The sequence below is a fragment of the Myxocyprinus asiaticus genome, chromosome 15 (genome assembly GCF_019703515.2).
Source record: "Myxocyprinus asiaticus isolate MX2 ecotype Aquarium Trade chromosome 15, UBuf_Myxa_2, whole genome shotgun sequence".
NCBI classification, from domain to species: domain Eukaryota; kingdom Metazoa; phylum Chordata; class Actinopteri; order Cypriniformes; family Catostomidae; genus Myxocyprinus; species Myxocyprinus asiaticus.
The window spans coordinates 5,948,494-5,968,554 of NC_059358.1; the positions used below are offsets into that span (position 1 = coordinate 5,948,494).

Sequence of the window (20,061 nt, forward strand, 5' to 3'; positions counted from 1 at the left end):
GATCACGACATTCTCTTGAATAGGTTAGAGAATTATGTTGGCATTTGTGGAGTTGCATTAGCATTGTTTAGGTCCTATTTAGCAGACCGCTACCACTTTGTCTATGTAAATGAGGAATTGTCAAACCAAACAAAAGTAAAGTATGGAGTGCCACAGGGATCAGTTTTAGGGCCTCTGCTTTTCTCCTTGTATATGCTTCCACTGGGATATATTATCAGGAATTGTGGAATAAGTTTCCACTGTTATGCCGACGATACCCAACTTTATCTTCGAAACCTGATGAGATTTCACAATTCTCCAAATTAGCAGAGTGTATCAATGAAATAAAAGATTGGATGGCCAGAAATTTCCTTCTACTCAATTCCGACAAAACAGAGGTACTAATTATTGGACCAAAAACCTCTAAAAATAAGCCGCTAAAATATAATTTGACTCTCAATGGATGTACTGTTACATCATCTTCAGCAGCTAAAAACTTAGGTGTTATATTTGATACCAGTTTGTCCTTTGAAAATCAAATTACCAATGTTTGTAGAACAGCATTCTTCCACCTAAGAAATATTGCTAAATTACGACAAATGTTCTCTGTTGCTGATGCCGAAAAACTAATTCATGCATTCATGACCTCAAGACTAGATTATTGTAATGCATTACTAGGAGGATGTCCAGCAAGATCAATAAATAAACTTCAATTGGTTCAAAATGCAGCAGCCAGAGTGCTGACTAGAACAAAAGAAATATGATCATATTAGCCCCATTTTATCGTCGTTACATTGGCTACCTGTTAAATTTTGTATTAATTTTAAAATTCTGTTAACTACGTACAAAGCTTTGAATGGTCTAGCTCCGCAGTACTTAAGTGACCTCCTACCATGCTATATTCCATCAAGTTCATTACGATCGCAAAATTCTGTCCCGTTAATAGTTCCTAGAATATTAAAATCCACAAAAGGAGGTAGATCCTTTTCATATTTGGCTCCTAAACTATGGAATTGTCTTGCTAACACTGTTTGAGATGCAGACACACTCACTCAGTTTAAGTCTAGACTAAAGACTCATCTATTTAGCCAGGCATACACCTAATTTATCCTTCAACTCACAATTAGGCTGCTTTAATTAGGTCTGCCTGACCAGAAACCAGAAACATTGATCATGATCTATAACTCTGCAATAAATTGAATGGCATCTATGCTAATATTATTTTATTTGTTTCCCTGTCTCAACCTCGGGACTCCTATCCTGAGGTCACCAGAACCGGCTGGATCCAGCTCCATTCCTGCTTCACTCTACTGCTACATCTCACTGTGTGATGATGACTAATAGCAGCCGGTGCCAGCCAAACATCACTTCAGTCTATTACAATGGACTTCAGAGGATGAACTGATGCCAACTCCAACCATAAGACATGCGATACTTCATATGACTTTGCCTGAACCTTGGACTTAGGATATACCTCACAGAAATTACCGGCCAGGTTGAACTGCAATGCACCTAACTGATCTCTGCCTGAATCATCTCAGTCTAATGATGGAATACACTCTTGAAATGGAATACATAAACTATCAATTAACTGCCAACAAAACCCTTCATCAGCCAACTAACAAGGACAATTGCATCTATGTGAACTTCTGCAGTTAATCCAGGATGGACTTCAAAGACATTAGTCATTAATCTTACAGTTCATACAAAATCTTTTTTTAAACACTGACCCTTAACACTTACTTAGTTTAATAATTTTAAACCATGACTTGCACTATACATAAGTAATATTGGCATTATATTCATGATGTTAGCCAGAGGGGAACTGGCCCCCACAGTGAGTCTGGTTTCTCCCAAGGTTATTTTTCTCCATTAACCAACATTTATTGAGTTTTGTATTCCTTGCTACAATCGCCTTCGGCTTGCTCACTGGGGTTATAAATACAATTATTATTTAATTACTTATTTTTAAACACATTTCACAATCTTATTTGATCAAACTACACAATGATGACTCTAAGACATTATAGATATTACAGTTTAATTTTATGTTCATGCATGATCTTCTGTAAAGCTGCTTTGAAACGATGTGTGTTGTGAAAGGCGCTATACAAATAAAAATGACTTGACTTGACCATAGAAGAAACTGACCCCACCACTTTTGCAAAAGGTGGCGCTACAGAGCTCCCCAGCCATGCCCATGTGTTAACTTTTGCCCAGGCCGAATGGCCAACAACTCTGATGTGTGTGTAAAATATCATGAAAATTCAAGCATATCAAGTACTGGGGGGCCTGGGTAGCTCAGCAAGTAAAGACACTGACTACCACACCTAGAGTCGCAAATTCGAATCCAGGGCGTGCTGAGTGATTCAAGTCAGGCTTCCTAAGCAACCAGTTGGCCCGGTTGCTAGGGTGGGTAGAGTCATGTTGGGTTAACCTCCTCGTGGTCGCTATAATGTGTGGTTCTCGCTCTCAGTGGGGCACGTGGTGAGTTGTGCGTGGATGCCGTGGAGAATAGCGTGAGCCTCCACACGCGCTAGGTCTCCACTGTAACGTGCTCAACAAGCCACGTGATAAGATGCACTGATTGACGGTCTCAGACGCAGAGGCAACTGAGATTCGTCCTCCGCCACCCGGATTGAGGCGAATCACAACGCTTAGAGCATTGGGAATTGGGCATTCCAAATTGGGGAGAAAATCCAAAAAAAAACATGCCAAGTATCTCAAAAACATGAATATACATGAAAAGGAATAATAAAATATAATGTGTTGCCATGTCAGATATCAAGATTACCTTCAGAATTTTAAATCTGCACTGTCTTGACATTAGTCTAAAAATTTTTAATGCAATTCAGGTAAACATAAGAGGGATATTTCAAAATCTGTTAAAAGTGCCACACTTCCTTCCGCCAGTTGGTGGCGCTACGACTGTAACCCACAATAGCCACATCAATGTGATCAGCCTGCAAGGACAAACATTTGGCTCAATTTTGATGTAATTTACACTATGCATGCAGAAGACTTCCTTTTTCCAATTTTCTGATGTTATTTTATCGCGTCGCCATGGCAACACTGTTTGATCTATCAAAAATCAGTTTGCAATTTAGCATTATCAATGTCTTGGCATGATGTCACCCACATTTGGTACCTGTAACGTGAAATCCCTAGTAGTATTTCAAATTCCAGAGCATGCATTTTTTCAAATAATCCAAAATGGCCGACTTCCTGTTGGGCGAAGCTTATGACTATCAGCACGAAAGTTGTCCGGCTTGATGAGATCTATATGTGTACAATGTCACTCAAACGGGATGTGCTACAGAGCCCCCCGAACATGCCCGTTTTCTAGGTGGCACTACAGAGCCCCCCCCCCCCTGCAAATTTTCCAAGCCCTAATGGCCAATGACTCTGATGATTGTGCAAATTTTCAAGAGTTTTCACACGTTTTGTACCCCAAAAGTACGGAAAACCTTCAAAAGAATAATAATAATAATCCTTAGAAGAACAATAAGGTCTCCGCACTATCAGTGCTTGGGCCCTAAAGAAAGAGAAATCCTTAGAAGAACAATAGGGCCTCAAACATTCAGTGCTTAGGCTCTAATAATCCTTAGAAAGACAATAGGGCCTCCGCACGTTCAGTGCTTGGGCCCTAATAATAATAATAATCCTTAGAAGAAAAATAGCACCTTAGAAGAACAATAGGGTCTCCGAACTTTCTGTGCTTAGGCCCAAAAAATTAAAATACTTAGAAGAACAATAGGGCCTCTGCACTTTCAGTGACTGGGCCCTAATAATAATCCTTAGAAGAACAATAGGGTCTCCACACTTTCAGTGCTTGGGCCCTAATAATTAATACTAACAGACACGGAAATTATGTCATTGGTTTACGGAAATTACATATTGCTTTCTGAGAAAAATAATTTTCCATCCTACCCATCTTTAATATCTATAATTTTAAAGGACAGCTTCCAGTGTGCCGTTTAAGTCATTTCTGTATGATTATTACACACAGGTAGCAACATAAGATTATAATATTCTTTTATTAGTAATTCATTTCATGCCGTTCAGGGTAAAATCCATATTGTGATTAATGAAAAAAAATGTAAAAAGCAATAATATAACATAAATACAGAACAATTTACCAATTTTTGGTGAAGTGGTTAATATAGGACTATTACGCATTTGTTTTCTTTTGTCTAAGAAAGCATTGATCATATTATTTAATATTATTCATTAAGGCTGTTTGTTCTCACTTTATATTAGGTGTTTTGTGGATTCATATACCGTACATACATACACTGCCGTTCAAAAGTTTGGGGTCACTTGATTGAAATGTTTCTCATGATCTTAAAAATCTTTTGATTTGAAGGCGTATGCTAAAATGTTTGAAATTAGTTTTGTAGACAAAAATATAACTGTGCTAACATATTAATTTATTTCATTACAAAACCACGTTATAAAAAATATAAATAAAAAAAAAGTTTTTGAAATGGATGACTTGGACCAAATAATAAAGAAAAGCAGCCAATAAGTGCCCAACATAGATGGGAACTCCTTCAATACTGTTTAAAAAGCATCCCAGGGTGATACCTCAAGAAGTTGGTTGAGAAAATGTCAAGAGTACATGTCTGCAAATTCTAGGCAAAGGGTGACTACTTTGAAGATGCTAAAATATAACATAGTTTTGTATTCTTTTGGAATTTTTTTAGTCACAACACAATTCCCATAGTTCCATTTCTGTTCTTCCATAGTTTTGAAGACTTTACTATTATTCTAAAATGTGAAAAATAATAATAATAAAGAATGAGTAAGTGACCCTAAACTTTTGACCGGTAGTGTACATATACAGTATACTGTTTATATATGTAAGAAAATGAATTTATATTGCATCCCTATTGCACTTTTATGTGTGCAGATTGTCAGTTTTGTAGGGTCATGGTGAATGTCAAGATCTAGGTAATAGGACCCTACTTTCAGGAACACCTATACACATATTCATCACTAGGTTATAATAAATACAGTTAACCAACAAATACTAAATGATAAATGTTTATGTAACACAGGCCTGGTTTGACCAAGCTGTTTCCCAGCATTTGAATTGGTAATCTCTTGACTAGAACAATAGCAAGACCATTTAAAACAAATATAAACTGCTTGACTAATCAATGGCTGCTTTCATATTAGCTACAGTTTCTATGTGATAAAGATCTGACCTTCATTAAAATAAATTTATTATTGACATTGCCTAAACAACTCTCTTCTTTAAGGCTTTTGAAATGCAGCATTAGTTTTAAACTAAGATAATATGCAGTCTTTACATTTATGCATTTGGCAGACGCTTTTATCCAAAGCGACTTACAGTGCACTTATTACAGGGACAATCCCCCTGGAGCAACCTGGAGTTAAGTGCCTTGCTCAAGGACACAATGGTGATGGCTGTGGGGATTGAACCAGCAACCTTCTGAGTTACCAGTTATGCGCTTTAGCCCACTACACCACCACCACTCCATACCTTTTCTTTACCAAAACAGGCTTAGGGAGAACATTTTCAAAAATATTTTCCACTTTCTTTTGTTACTCTATCTAGATTAATCAAGGCTGAACATCTAAAACGAATAATGATAAAACAAAAGATATGCATACATGCAATATTACAATATACAAAACCAAAAAATTAACTATTAACATACTGTAGTGGAATGTTGTTGGATAGTTGATAAAATATTGTAAGTATACATGATTATGTAATACATGGAAAATCTGCAATGTCATGGCAAACCAAACAGCCTCGATAAAACTAGCAATGGAAAGAAAAAACTTCCAGCTTGGGAATCAAGGCCAGAGTGAATATTACTGGTATATTTTGGCAGCAAATATTTATTCATGAAATAATTAAGGTTATGGCATTTAGAAATCATATCTGATATCTGCCTAATACAAGCATCTGTAGGCCTCTTACATGTGTGAACTGCTGTATGTGTAACGAGCGATAAAGTCCATCTGATTATGCATTAAGCAGCTCACGTTCCTCGTCTGTCCGGCCAATCGCATCTGGGTTTGACAGTGGATCCAGATCGGCAAACAAGTTGAACCAAGCTGAGAGATCTTTTGAGGTGTTATCTGTGATTGGAAAAGCACACAGTTATGTGGTCATATTTTCTCAAATATTTTATTGCATATTTTATCAAAAGTATTTTTTATTTTATTTTGAAGAATTTGTATATTAAGTAGGGCTGTTAATCGATTAAACTTTTTAATCGAATTGCATGAAATGCCAATTAACTAATCGGATTAATCGTAATTACTCACAAATAAGCCTATCATTGGCCTACAGTTCGCAGCAATCCATTTTGCAATTGTATTCGTCAATCTGTCAGAGAGAGATTTATTATAAGGGCATATTATAAGGACGTGTCAATGTACACATGCATCAGATGATGCTTAAGGGCCGTCTCACTTTAGTTACATTTAGTCATAAACGCAGCGTTTTTAGCTCGCTGTGTCAAGTTAAATGTAGTTTGAAACTTTAAAAACACATCTCAAAACCCCTGCATTTGGAGTTGTGCTACATCCAGCTGTGTTCGAACGTAAGAAGGCGTCCTCATTTTGTGCGGTCTCTAGTGTCAAGCAAGCCTGAATGTGGTTTGTTTTCTGTATAGCTGCGTGTTTTAGCTGGGGAGATTCACTTACTGACCCCTGCTGAAAACAGGTGGTACTTCAAGCTTAAATTGCTCGCGATGGTATGAATATTCCTTATCAAGATCCAGGGATATGATATATTGCATTATTTTTTATTAAATGAATCGCACTGAATTAACATATTAAATTGATAGCCCTAATAATAAGTGAAGGCAAAATACTTTGAGTATTATTATAACTTATAATTAAATTATGTAACTGATTCATCAACTTTTCTTTATCAAATCAATGCACTGTAATGTATTAATGAATTTTACACTCCTAATTTATTGTATTTTTGCTATTTGTTTATAAGTACCTTTGACTACAGGTTTGGAAGAGTTTTCACTTGCTACAGAGGTTTCTGAAATATCCTGTGGAATGGCTGTTGCCCTACCTGGAATACAGATGTGATTAAAAAAAGAGTGAGATATTCATTATATGCATAAACAGAAATGTACAGCAAAGCAATATGATGTCATTAGTTAAAACCTAAAATGATCAATACTACCAGTCAATGTTTGACAAGAATGGATATATATATCCAATACATATAAATATATTATTTTATTTTTTTCATGATCTTTAAAACTTCTTGTGTTTGGGTCTGTGGGACCATATTTACTGAAACAAAATTTACTCAATAAATATTTTTTTAAACCAGTGATTCATTGGCCTTGACTCATTATTTGTGAAGAACATGTAAAAATACATTTTCATTGAGTGCACACTGTGTACCCCCCACACATTTATGTTAAATCAATATTACATATGTAGTGTTCAGGTCCACTGGACATGGCTGACTTTCCTCTCACCTGAGACTGAAGACTGCAGATCATTCATGTTTTGATCGAGCAGTTTGGATGGCAGAAAGAAAGCAGATTCATCCTCCTCTGTCTGAACCTCTGCTCTGATACGGCCAGTCGGCTCATCTTCACCAAACACATCACGCCATTCCTGCGAGAAACCCCTCTCATCCAGAGAACTGCTGCCCAGAATCTCATTCAACAGACTCAAGCCATCCTTCTCCTGACTGCTGGACAAACACTCATCATTTCCTGTGTATAAACAGGGCAGCAAAAGTCAAGAAATCAATGGTCGATACTTCGCTGTTAAACTGGATACAGTACTTCAGTTATTTTGTCATTCTTGAAGATAAAAAAAAAATACTTTTCAAGAGTTCAACTTCTCTCTTTTTTTTTTTCAAATAAAGACTGAAATATTTATAATTTAATAATTGTTTTTATTTAATAAAACTAAATAAAAATGTTTTCATTTAAGGTTTACCTGTTTGTGTGGACGTCCTACTGTGATTTTCTTCTTCAATTGAAATAAGCCTAAAATGAGTAAGGACAACACAAGTGATTATAGCTTTTAATAATAGCTCACATAAATAAAAATAATAATAATAATAACCCTCATGCAGCTCTTTTCCAGTTCTTTGTGACTATGTCTGTAAAGCTCCAAAAAGGATAAAAAACATAAAAGTAACATCAGCTTCAAAAATTCTTCCTTGTTCAGTGGTTCGCAGAAAAATAACAGCATATGGGTTTAGAACAACATGAGGGTGAGTACACAATGACAGAAAATATTTTTTGGGTGAACTATTCCTTTAAATAACACATGAAACAGCTCATACATTTCATCTGTATTCTGTCTCATTTCCTCGTCTTCTGCTTTTGCCTTAATTTTCTTCTTTACCTTTTTCTTTGCAGCTGGATCTGAGCTCTTGCTCTTTGGATCCTGGAGTAACATAAAGCAAAAGTTGAACAGGTTTGTTGGACATAAAACTAAACAAAAAAATAAAATAATAATAAGATGCTCAAGAGGGTTTATACCCATTTCTTAAGTTAATCACAAATCTCATATGAGATTCATTTTTTATTTTATTAATTTTTTTTTACTTTCAGGCAAAACTTTGGGAAGCAAAAATTCAAAGTCTGACAATCTTTCCTTTTTAAACTTCATTTGAATCGTCTCACCCCCAGTGTTGAAATCTCATGCATCTGGCAACCTCTGAAGCTTTCATGAATGGCGGCCATAGTGTGAGAAGTCTTCTCCCAAAAGTGCAACAGTGTGGTCTGTAGTACAGACAAGAAGAGACAGATATTTACCCTAAATTATAAGAGATAATGTGCTGCTATTCACAATCCATTCAGATTACAACAAAAACAAATCGCATTCATGGCTTCTCAAGTATTTTATCAAAAAACAGCCCCTTGGACATCAAACTTAAAATGAAATAGTTCTGCTATATTACTTTACAGTTAAATAAATTATAGGAACATATTTCTAAACATGTATACCACGGCACTGCTGAATGCGTGATTCTGATTGGCTGACAGACGTTCTAAGGTGTTGACGGCTATGAAGTAGTTCCATGTTCCATGTTGCCAGCAATACGGTTCCATATCACTTTGCATAATGATTTCAGTTATTTCAAAGATCTGTACAGGCTATTGACATTGGCTAAGCAAATCGGATGAAAATGACAAACAATTTCTATAATTTCTGAACTTTATTTTAATAGTAGTTCCACCCACAAGAGCGTTTAAATATTATTGAAAAATAATGCACAGCCAACCACTTCACGTCTTGACTGAATTACCCGGTGTGCATTATTTTTCAAAAACGAAACGATACGCCGTCTATTATTTCTTAGTTACATACTGTATATTAGTATACAGTTACAATACTCAGGTAAATAGAAATAAACTACAAATAGGGTAAGGTTAGGGATAGGTGATGAAGCAATTAAAATACAGCACCATCTACACTTGTACATAGAAACATAAAACTACTGGATACCTGATAGGTTGTCAGGACGTGCGAGAGGAGATTGCAGCGACTGGCTCCAAGCAGATCAACCTTCTGACACACATCATTCTTCAGTTTGTCAAAACTCGTCTTGGTTTGACGCACCTGAGTTTGAACCTGAGAAGTGTAAAATGATCTGAAACTTCTGGCAAAAATGAACAAGAGCTGATTAAAATCGATTTCTTTATTTACAGTAAGACATTCTGGTAACACTTTACAATAAGGTTCCATTCGTAAACATTAGTTAATGCATGAATTATCATGAACTAACAATGAACAATACATTTTTTACAGCAATTATTATTCTTTGTTAATGTTACTTTACAAAAGTACAATTGTTCACTGTTAGTTCATAGTGCATTAACTAACTTTTGGTTTAACATTAACCAAAATTAATAAATGCTGTAGAAGTATTGTTCATTGTTAGTTCATGTAAACTACTGTAGGTAACTAATAACTATCCGACTTTCTACTCATCCCACTGTATAACGTTTACAGGCTGGTACTCCCTCTAATGGTGAAACTGTTTAAGTGCAGTACAGTAATTTCCTGGGACTTTTGACCAGCTTTTTTTTATGGCAAAACACTTTCCAAGCAACAATGACTTAAATGTCCTTCATTTACAGTATACCTTTAATTGATTCATTATTGTATTTTGTTAATTCATGGATAGTATATGGGGATGTGAGGATATACGTAGCCTATTTGTAATGTGTTAATTGTGTTTTTTGTACCAAGCAAGAAAATTCAAGACAAATTCTATTCTATTTCATATTTACATTTACATGTACATTTATTCATTAGTGGAAGCTTTTATCCAAAGAGACTTACAGATGAGTAATACAAAAACAGCAATTCATCCTAATAAAACCATAACACGAGAAGTGATGCAATACTGATTTTCTTTCTTTTTGAAACACTTTTGCAATAAGCTTTTATCGATTATGTTTTTGCATCAGAGTTCTCGGGGTGACCTGTCGTGGTGAAACAGACCTTGCGGAACTTCTCCATCTGTTTGTGTGTATCTGGGTCAAGCTCCTGAGAAACATCTTTCATCCAGAGCAGAGCTCCTCTGTACTCTGTCCGTGACTGTTCCATCCGGTTCACCGTCAGCCACGTGTCTGAGATCGCTCGGTAACGGAACGTCTCCACCTCCTGGTACAGTCGACCCAGCGGTCCGCGCAGTACCAGCCTGCAGAGAGAAGAGTTTAACATATGAATTCAATTAAAATTCCAACTCATGAACTGAAAGCCAGTTCTTAAATTCTGAATTTTGCAGCCTAGTCTCATGACAATTATGTTACCATGGCAAAATTTTTGCAAAACAAAATGCCGTGCTTCATTACACATTTGGCTGCAGTTTTCCAGTGAAATGTCCAGTGGGGGGCGCCAACAATGAGTGAATTGGTGTCATAATCAGACGAGGTTTTTAAGGTGAATAGTAGATGGAGGTTTTAATGGGTAAAACATATCCACCTAACCAAAAACTTTAACCTAAACCTAACCGATAGTGTCCTCATAGCAAATGAGAGGTAAACAAAACAGACATCCTTACCTTTAACCAACACCTAAACCTAACCGATATGTCCAAAAAGCAAATGTGACATTAAAAGCACCTTTTCTGATCCAACCACATCATTTCATGATGCTTTTATGATACTTTCATCTCACATGTCACCTTGAGTGCTAGGCTCAAACTGCAGTCTTCCAAGTCCAAAGTCCAACACTCTACCAGGTGAGCTACTGTGCAAACTAACCACATTGGAATAAACGTGTAAATGTAGGTGGGTCTGTAATACAAGCATCAAAATGTATAGTTTTTCAAATTATGTATTAGAGCAAAAGTGTTTCGATATCATAAAATAGCAGTGTGTGAGTAAAAGAGTGAAAAATAAGTGTTTATAATGTCATAATCATCTGTTGTAGTCGTGATTTGTGTATAAATGAATAAAACACACAGTTGCTGCAGCGACTCTAGTGTTCATTTCACCAGGAAACTGCGACGTAACATAGAATTTGGCACAAAAAACTCAAATAGCTGAAGAATAACAAGCTTGCTTTTAAAGTTCAAGGTAAATATAGAGAACTGACCTTTGTTTAGAGGAGAAGCAGAGAGCTTTCCCAGTCGCTTGCATGATCTTTCCAGCTCGACTTTTGTCCTGGGAACCCTGGGAACGCAGAAACCGACCCAGTTCATTCTCCTCCTGGGACAAAACTGGAAAGAGCATCAGAACTTAGTCATGGACATCAAGAACCCATCAGGTATGCTTTCTTTGGATAATAAAATTAAAAGTGAAATCAACCTCCCGAGTTGTGAGAATTTGAGTGATTAGGGATAAATGTCTGAATTTGAAGGTAACTTACGGCTGATCCTTCTTTGATAGTGTTCAATCACCTTAAGGAGCTCCATGCATGTTCTTTGTACAGAATGAAACACCTGGGGGCGGGGGGGGGGGGGGGGGACATGATTATTGCTCAGAAGTTGCTCTTTCATATAGCTCAGGAGGCCTAAATGTGACCATGTTTCCCTTAAAGTTCCTTAGAAGAAATAAAAATAGACACAACTGAGACAACTGTTGACATACAGTGAGAGTACATTACAGCTATAAAATTAATGTAGATAGCATGGATCAGATAATCTGGTCTTGAGAGAATTTGATGAGACATGTATAAGTTTATATTGAAATCTCTGACTTTGGCAAATCTAATGTGAGATTAGAAGAAACATTGGAGAAGCAGAAGGAGACTTCAGCAAAGGTCTTAATTTGATCTTGTGCTCTCAAGGAACGCAACTGAGATATTAAAGAGATCTCATTTGTGATTATCTTTCTCATGGGGAGCCCTGCTTTCTTCAGCTGGATAAACAGATAAAGATCTTTGAAATATATCAGCTTCTCACCTCAAGTTTAGCATCCAGGTCGGCATCGGAAGCAACAACGTGTTCATCCTCCTTCTTCCCCGTGACTTTGATCAAAGTTTGCTTGGTTTTCCAGTATTTCTGCTGGAACTTGTTCACCACAGAGGATTCTTGACTTTGAAGGAAGTGATCCAATTGAGAATAACCACTGGACAGACAAGACAAACCATATATAAAAGCATCTCCTTTATTTAATTCCACATTAACATGGATGTCTGCATATCAATGGTCTTTGCATACTCACTGGTTCCCTTTCTCCATGATTATGAGTTTATCTGAAACAAAGAATCCCAAATTTTAAAAAACTTACAATAATGTAGAATTTTTAATAACATACATCCCTTTATTAATACTCTGTATAAATAAGAAATCATTCATTGAACATACAAGCCTGTTCTTTATCTCAATATGTAATTCAGCAGCTGACAAACACTGATCCTGAAAGAGATGGCAGCTATATGTCTCATTGGGAAGAGATGCGCTCTAATAATAAACATTATTAGTAACACTTTATAATAAGGTTCCATTTGTTCCATTAGTTAACATGAACTAACAATGAACAATACTTATTAAGCATTTATTAAACTTAGTTAATGTTAACTCCAACATATACTAATACAGTTTTAAAATGAAAAGTTGTATTAGTTAACATTAATTAATGCACTATACAATATGTTCATTGTTAGTTCATGATACCTAATGCATTAACTAATGTTAACGAATGGAACCTTATTGTAAAGTGTTACCACATTATATATAATAACTGAGCTAAAGATCCTTTTATCGCTCACAATATTCATCCTACACGTATTTCTAACATCCACATTTTATTCTCTGCCGCAACAAAAACAAATAACGATTTCTCTGTCCACTATATTATGCCATTTTGCAATACAGTGAATGAAGGAAAGGATCTATTTGCAATGAAACAATTAGCTTATTGCGAGACTCACCTTTAAAGATATGGATCCGAGCTGTAGATCTTAAAACATGCTGTTAAAGGAAAATAAAACCCTTTATGTGTCTCAATGCGTGTGTTTGGGTGCGCGTACTTGAGCAGAGTGGTGACGTCATGCGCGCTACCGTACGAGCGCAATGCGAACGTCGAAGTAGAATGGGATTGTACAATGGCAATAAGCATGAAATAGAGGCCTCTAAAATGGGGGGGGGGGGGGTGATCCGTCTTAATAATAATTATGCTATTTCGACTTTTCACTATGCATGCAACCGCTTTTGAAGTTCCTTAGTGTCAATAAACAGGTGTAAATTATTCTTCAGACCGCTGTTGGGAGACCAGGGTGTTGCCAGGTGATACCTGTTACTTTTCTAATCGCTGGTGAGAATGGGCCAATCACAGTCGTTTGCGATTACAAAGGCTTTAAAAATAATATCCAGTTTTCCTGAGCAAACACTGGGCGGCGCCATGATGATTCTAATTGCCTGTTTTGTATTTCTCTGGTCTCTCTCAAGTACTTTTTAAAATATATATATATTTCTTTATTATTTTTTAATTTTGCTTTGAACAACAAAACACTACTACAATACAACATACATTTTTGTGCCAGGGGAGCAAGAAGAAGAGAAAAAGAAAAAAGATACCTACATTCACAAAGACACTTGACCTTTGATTTATACAAAGATTTTGAAGACAGAGCACAGGTGAACAATTTTTTAAAGCTTTTCTACTAGTACTATTGTCTCTCTCAAGTAATCCTCGCTGCAGACTGTAGCGCGATGACGTAGTGGATCTAATCCCATGCGCATGATGTAGTGGATGTTTTAATGCGCATGCGTATTCACATTAATATATTGTTTTTATTACTGTGGCGTATTTAACGGTCATTAATACAGTATATATTCATAACACACACACACACACACACACACACACAACATTTATATATTAGGGCTGCACAATTAATTAAAATAAAATGGCAGTATGACTGTGCGATTATTTAACCGCAAATGGCTATAATTAATACAGAAATCAAGCTGTTCGCTTCAAAGCATATGCACACTGCTCTGTCCCATCTGTATTGCGTATAAGCATTACAATGTATTCAGAGCGGTTCTGTGCTCCACAACTCCATCTCATGCTCAGAGTAACATATGTGCTCCATTCGGTTCTGTGTGCTGAGGGCGTCATTTTTAAAGAGCTCAGATTCACTTTAATTTCACTTATGCATACTTCCAAGTATGTTTGACCACTACATGTTAATATACAAATACAAATACTTCACCCCATGGCATTTATGTACAGCAGAGGAGATGTTAAAATGAGGAGCACATTATAGCGAGGAGTATATTGCTTAATTAATAGGCCTATACTCTGTTTGTTTTCTGTGGGTGAAGAGGAAAAACAAGGAAAAGTAATTTACGAAATCCATGGTTATGACCATTTTTGAAAGCTAAGCTATATTAAACAAATGTCTCAGTGTAATGCTTTAATACTAAGTAAATAATAATGTACACAGTGTAACGCATAAAAACCAAAACATCCACTACGTCACCAAAATCCACTACGCAGAGGATTAGATCCACTACGTCATCGCGCTACAGTCTGAAGTGGGGACCCTCTTGGTCTCGAGACGGCAAGTAAAAACTGCCAAAACGAGCGATCCAGAGAAGAACAACAATTATTTAAGTGTTACTTGAAGTAAAAATGAATTTCAGGCTGTACTTGTGCAGTTGTTGGCTGTCATAACAGCTCAGAATAATTACTGATATCAGCATAACTCACCTCAGATCATCGTGTCATCTACACACTCAGGTGAGGCACTGCCTATACAAAAATGGTCACCTCAACTCTGTGAAGTATCGGCTTTTGACAATTTTTACATATGTAATACCTTAAACATTACATTAACCACTAAGAATATACACAGATGCAAGAGAAAACACTGGAGACCGGAAATTGAAAACAGTCGAATCGTGGAACACTTCCGCGTTCAGGAAAAAGGTGGATAGTGCTTGATGAGCACTATCCACCTTTACATTTAATTTTATACAATTATTTACATTAACACAAGTAAATTATTATGTTTTAGTGTACGAATATCTGCAGTAAGACAAAAAAAAAAAAAAAAAAAAAAAAAGATGTGAACATTTAAGATGTGAAAGTAGCGCAAAGGAACAATCGATTTGGCTTTTTGAGCCACAGTGGGCCCCCCTGGAGGAACACTATGTGCTGTGAATATCAAGAAAACATGTTTAGGTCACATTTTGCTCTGAAAATAATAATAATAAATAAATAAAAAGAAAATAAAAAAATAAGAATAAAAGAAAGAAATGTCATGATATTATACTACGCATTAAAAAATGAAGCCAGTTTTTGTGAACATTTTAGTAACCTTTTTGCATTATGAGATAATATAATGAGAATAAAGCACAAATGTAACTTTTTTATTTTTTATTTTTTATTTCCATTGTTCTCAAAGGAACAACTGAAAAAAAAAATACTGTAATATAATTATTTTACAGTTAAATCAGCATGCATTAAAGGCAGTACAACAAATAATACCATGAAGTTCAATAATTGTAATGAGATAATAATAATAATAATAATAATATAATGCTAGAACATTTTAATGATCCAAAAAACAAAACAAAAAACCAAAACAGGCTTAATTTCTTTGAGCAAAATATAATTTCTTATTTCTTTCTTTTGATGTTTGATTTTTGGGTGAAATATGACCTGTGCATGTTCATAAGTCATGAGATTCACTATTTCAGCTAAGAACATTTCCAACATGCCCCATTAGTGAAACCACAGAACATTACTAACCACATCTTTATCATAGACTTGACAATGAAGATGAAAATGTATCCTTTTAAGGAGCTAAATGAAATTCCTACTTAACATGTGATTACAATATTCAGAAAAGTGGTTGATGATCAATTTGGATTTCACAATAACTGACTCTTAAACTTACACATTTGGTGCACAAAATCTTGAATATATAGTTATTGGTTTTTTGTTTTTTTTTCCTCGGTTTTACATTATATATATATATATAAAATTTAAAAACCGAAAAACAAAACAACAACTATATATTAAAGATTTTGTGCACCAAATGTGTAAGTTTAAGAGTCAGGGTTAGGGTTATCTATCTATCTATCTATCTATCTATCTATCTATCTATCTATCTATACACACACACACACACACACACACATACACACACACACACACACACACACAGGTATATATACAGTGTAGACAGACAGACAGACCGACAGATAGATAGATAGATAGATAGATAGATAGATAGATATAGATCATTTTATGTTACATCCTTTTTCTCTGTGAATTGGTGGGAGAAACTAAGGCTCTTCACTGAGTTATGGACATTCCTTGACATTTAGCTTCTTGTTTATCATGGAGTTTTGTGTTCCTTGCCACAGTCGCCTTCAGCTTGCTCACAGGGGTTCTAAATACAATTTATTATTTATTTATATAATTTCTATACACAATTTACAATCATATTTGATCAAACTACACAATGATGTCTCTAAGACTTTATAAATATTACAGTTTCATTTTCTGTTAATGCATGATCATCTGTAAAGATGCTTTGAAACGCTGTGTGTTGTGAAAAGCACTATACAAATAAAAATGACTTGACTTGACTTTATCTTGAAATGACGCAAAGGTGGGCAGCTTTCTATAGGAAGCATAAGATTGTAATTTCCTTGCAAGTAATTCTGCTATCTTAAAACCTTTGAAATGAGTATTATTGTTTGCTGTTAAGGCAACAACATCCCTGTGTAATCTGCAAAGATGTTTACACAGAAATTGAAAGATTCAAAAAGTTCAGAGGTGCTTGCAATAGGCATATATCATCCTATTTAGTATCGAAACTGTCCAACATAGAGGCTTTCTACAATTATTACATTTTGAAATGTTTAAGATTTGAGAAACATTAAGATGAACATGCATTTTACATACGTTTTCAATCTGTGTTAAGTAATTGCTTCCAACAGTGTGTGGCATAAAATTGTATTTGTTAATTAAATTATCTTCACTTTCATGAGCACTTTCATTAATTCACCAAAGAATATGACAAACCACTGACACATGATCTCAGCAATGCAAAACCAATTACAGGATCTCATTAATTTTTGCTCCGTCTGTCAGGAATAATGAAACATATACAGCAGCACCTGTCATAAACACCAACATCTGAAGTTCATAAGTGTGCATGAAGACCAATCACTGAGTGCGCCACAAAGATTTTTCACAATGTAAAAGGGTTTGAAAATCATAATGCTATTATAATATGAGACTTCATTTCTGAGCTGGTTTGGGGTTTCTCAAAAATATTCTGCCAAAAATATCAAAGTTGAAGGAATAATTTGCCCAGAATGTAAATTCTGTCATCATTTACTCACCCTCATGTCCATTCAACCTGTAAGTTTTTCTTTCAACTGTGGAAAACAAAAGGAGAGGTTAGGCACAATGTTCACGCTGCTCTTTTCCATTAAACAAAAGTGGACAGTGTTCAGGAGCTGTCAAACTCCAAAAATGGCAAAAAAGAAATGCATGCTAAGTCCTCTGAAACCATACGATCATTTAGGTTTGGAACAACATGATGGTGAGTAAGTGATGACAGGATTTCCATGCCTGATCTCATGCACATTACATGACTGTGCCGACATTTTTGCAAAAAGATATTACGCAGCTCCTTACACGTATCGCGACAGTTAAGAGGTGAAATGTCCACTGTGTGGTGCTAAAAGCGAGTTAAACCTATGTGTTTTTTAAATTTGAATGCTCTATCAAGTTTTAAATCCAAAATCTACCTCCCTACCCTAAACCTTAAACCTAACCCTAACCGAAAGTGTCAAAAAGAGCAAATGTGAAATGAAAAAGTGATTGTCAAAGCAAACACATCATTTTGTGGCGCTCATATCACACTTTCAGCTCATGTGTGTCGACTCACGTGCTCTTCAGGATTCGTACCCCTTTGCATCACAAATGCAACGCTCTGTCAGTTGAACTCCCACGCAATTGGATCGCGTATGAACAAGTTTGCAAATGTAGTTTTTTTTGCAAGGCAAATGATAAAATGTATCGCTGTAAATGTAAGCACTATGGTAAAAGTATTTAGATGTCACAAGATTGTGTGAGAAACAGGGTGAAAATTCAGTGTTTATGAACTGATAAACTGCTCTTCTACTCGTGATTTGCGTGAAAGCGAATAAAAGTCGTCGTTTTAGCACCTCTAGTGTTCATTTCACCAGGAAACTGTTGCGATAAGTAAACTGTTGCAATACGTAACGAGGCACATAAAAGTAATTTAGCAAAAATGTAGAAATATTTTCTATGAATCCAGGTTGGAATTTTCATTTTTGGGTGAACTGTTCCTATTCAAGTTGCCAAGTGTTTTAGAATACATGTACTAATATTTGCTGCATTGTGTGATAAACTGATCATCCAGAAGGGAAGTATGGAGATTCACTGTGGTAGTTGTAGTCTGGACAGACTTTCTGGACCAGTTTGTAGTCCAGGCTGTAAAAGTATATATAGACACAGATGACTTTGAACGGTTTGGAGCACAGCCACGACACATGACTGTGGGTTTGATCCTGGTCACAGCTTTGTGACGGATCGTACCAGCAGCGATTGTTTTGAGTACTTTTTTCCACCTTCTCATGCTCCACCTTGCAGTTAAACATCCTGGACTCCACCGAATGCAGAACATTTTGTTGCGTCTTCTCATCAAATTCCACCACTTTGGTTGGAGGAACTAGCCCTACGGAGACGTTACCCCCTCCGGTGGTGTTGTATCGGAAGGAAACGCTGAAAGTTCCGTTGCCGTGATCTACGATCTTCCCTTTGATGAGCAAGTTGAGGCTTGTCGTCTTCACTTTGCAGTGGAAATCCCCCCAACTGAACATTTTCTTAACTTTTCCACTTTTCACCATCAGCTGTTTCTTGGATTGTTGGGCGGATGGGTGTGTCTCCGTCAAGTTTGGCACCAAGTCCAAGAGCTCCTGCTCGGGAAATGGGCGGAGTTTGTCAGACAGGAGGGCCGGGGTCAGGTCAGCACCACGGACTTCGGGACTTGACCTGGGCGAAGAGTCAGAGTCAGCACAAGGATGCTTCATTGTTGTCTTTGGTCTGTCCATTTGTGGAGACCTGGGGCTCAAAGGACTAATTCCTTTGGCATATCCGGTCTGAGAAACACAAAATGAGACAAGAGAGGTGCTTTTTAGGAACACACAAAAATGTCTGGGTGCACTTTCATGAAAACACCCGCTGTCTGAATTCAACTGGAATGATTTGACAGAAAATCTGTTTTACTAGAGAGCTATTTTGAAAGTTAGCTCTTGGATTAATGATCCAAATATTCCAGTTTGTTCCACTTGTTCAATGCCATGGTTCAGCACAAGGTCAGTCCTGAAACAAATATGGCTGTACCAGTAATGCATAATTGAATTTTGGACATCATTATCAAATCAAAATGACCTACGGGTGTTTTAGGGAAAGATGGCTTGATTTAAAAAGGTGCTATGGCTGCTTTTGTCATTTTTGGAGCTTGACACTCGTACTTAAAGGAACATTCCAGGTTCAATACAAGTTAAGCTCAATTGACAGCATTTGTGGCATAATGTTGACTACCACAAAAATAAATTTTGATCCATCCCTCCTTTTCTTTAAAAAAAGAAAA

At 36.2% G+C, this 20,061-nt stretch overlaps 2 protein-coding genes across 5 annotated transcripts; both read right to left on the reverse strand.

Annotated features, from left to right (window-relative positions):
• Positions 1-3,997: 3,997 nt before the first annotated feature.
• Positions 3,998-13,463, reverse strand: LOC127453147 (islet cell autoantigen 1-like). 4 transcript variants are annotated; one of them, XM_051719336.1, is made up of 14 exons: positions 13,342-13,445; positions 12,776-12,826; positions 12,633-12,663; positions 12,371-12,536; positions 11,836-11,908; positions 11,563-11,686; positions 10,465-10,663; positions 9,463-9,588; positions 8,637-8,735; positions 8,294-8,397; positions 7,942-7,991; positions 7,470-7,712; positions 6,974-7,051; positions 3,998-6,096 (listed from the first exon to the last, which is right to left on the reverse strand). In XM_051719336.1, the coding sequence occupies exons 3-14, from the start codon at positions 12,647-12,649 to the stop codon at positions 5,981-5,983; spliced, it is 1,395 nt and encodes a 464-aa protein (XP_051575296.1). In that variant the 5' UTR covers positions 12,650-12,663; positions 12,776-12,826; positions 13,342-13,445; the 3' UTR covers positions 3,998-5,980. The 4 variants fall into 4 exon arrangements, 3 of the variants coding, with proteins under 3 accessions (XP_051575296.1, XP_051575295.1, XP_051575297.1); XM_051719335.1 differs by lacking the exon at positions 12,776-12,826 and having other exon boundaries at positions 13,342-13,463; XM_051719337.1 differs by lacking the exons at positions 6,974-7,051; positions 12,776-12,826 and having other exon boundaries at positions 13,342-13,463.
• Positions 13,464-18,820: 5,357 nt separating this feature from the next.
• Positions 18,821-19,519, reverse strand: LOC127453213 (neurexophilin-1-like). Its single transcript, XM_051719458.1, has one exon. It carries the CDS (start codon positions 19,517-19,519, stop codon positions 18,821-18,823), a length of 699 nt encoding a protein of 232 aa, XP_051575418.1.
• Positions 19,520-20,061: the final 542 nt, after the last annotated feature.

Excerpts from the sequence above, each read along its gene's own strand:
- LOC127453147 (XM_051719335.1), bottom strand. Across the intron at positions 8,736-9,462 it reads ACGTCCTGACAACCTATCAG|ACCACACTGTTGCACTTTTG; the intron begins GTATCCAGTAGT and ends TCTGTACTACAG. Across the intron at positions 8,398-8,636 it reads ATGAGATTTCAACACTGGGG|GATCCAAAGAGCAAGAGCTC; the intron begins GTGAGACGATTC and ends ATGTTACTCCAG.
- LOC127453213 (XM_051719458.1), bottom strand. The coding sequence starts at position 19,519 with ATGGACAGACCAAAGACAACAATGAAGCATCCTTGTGCTGACTCTGAC.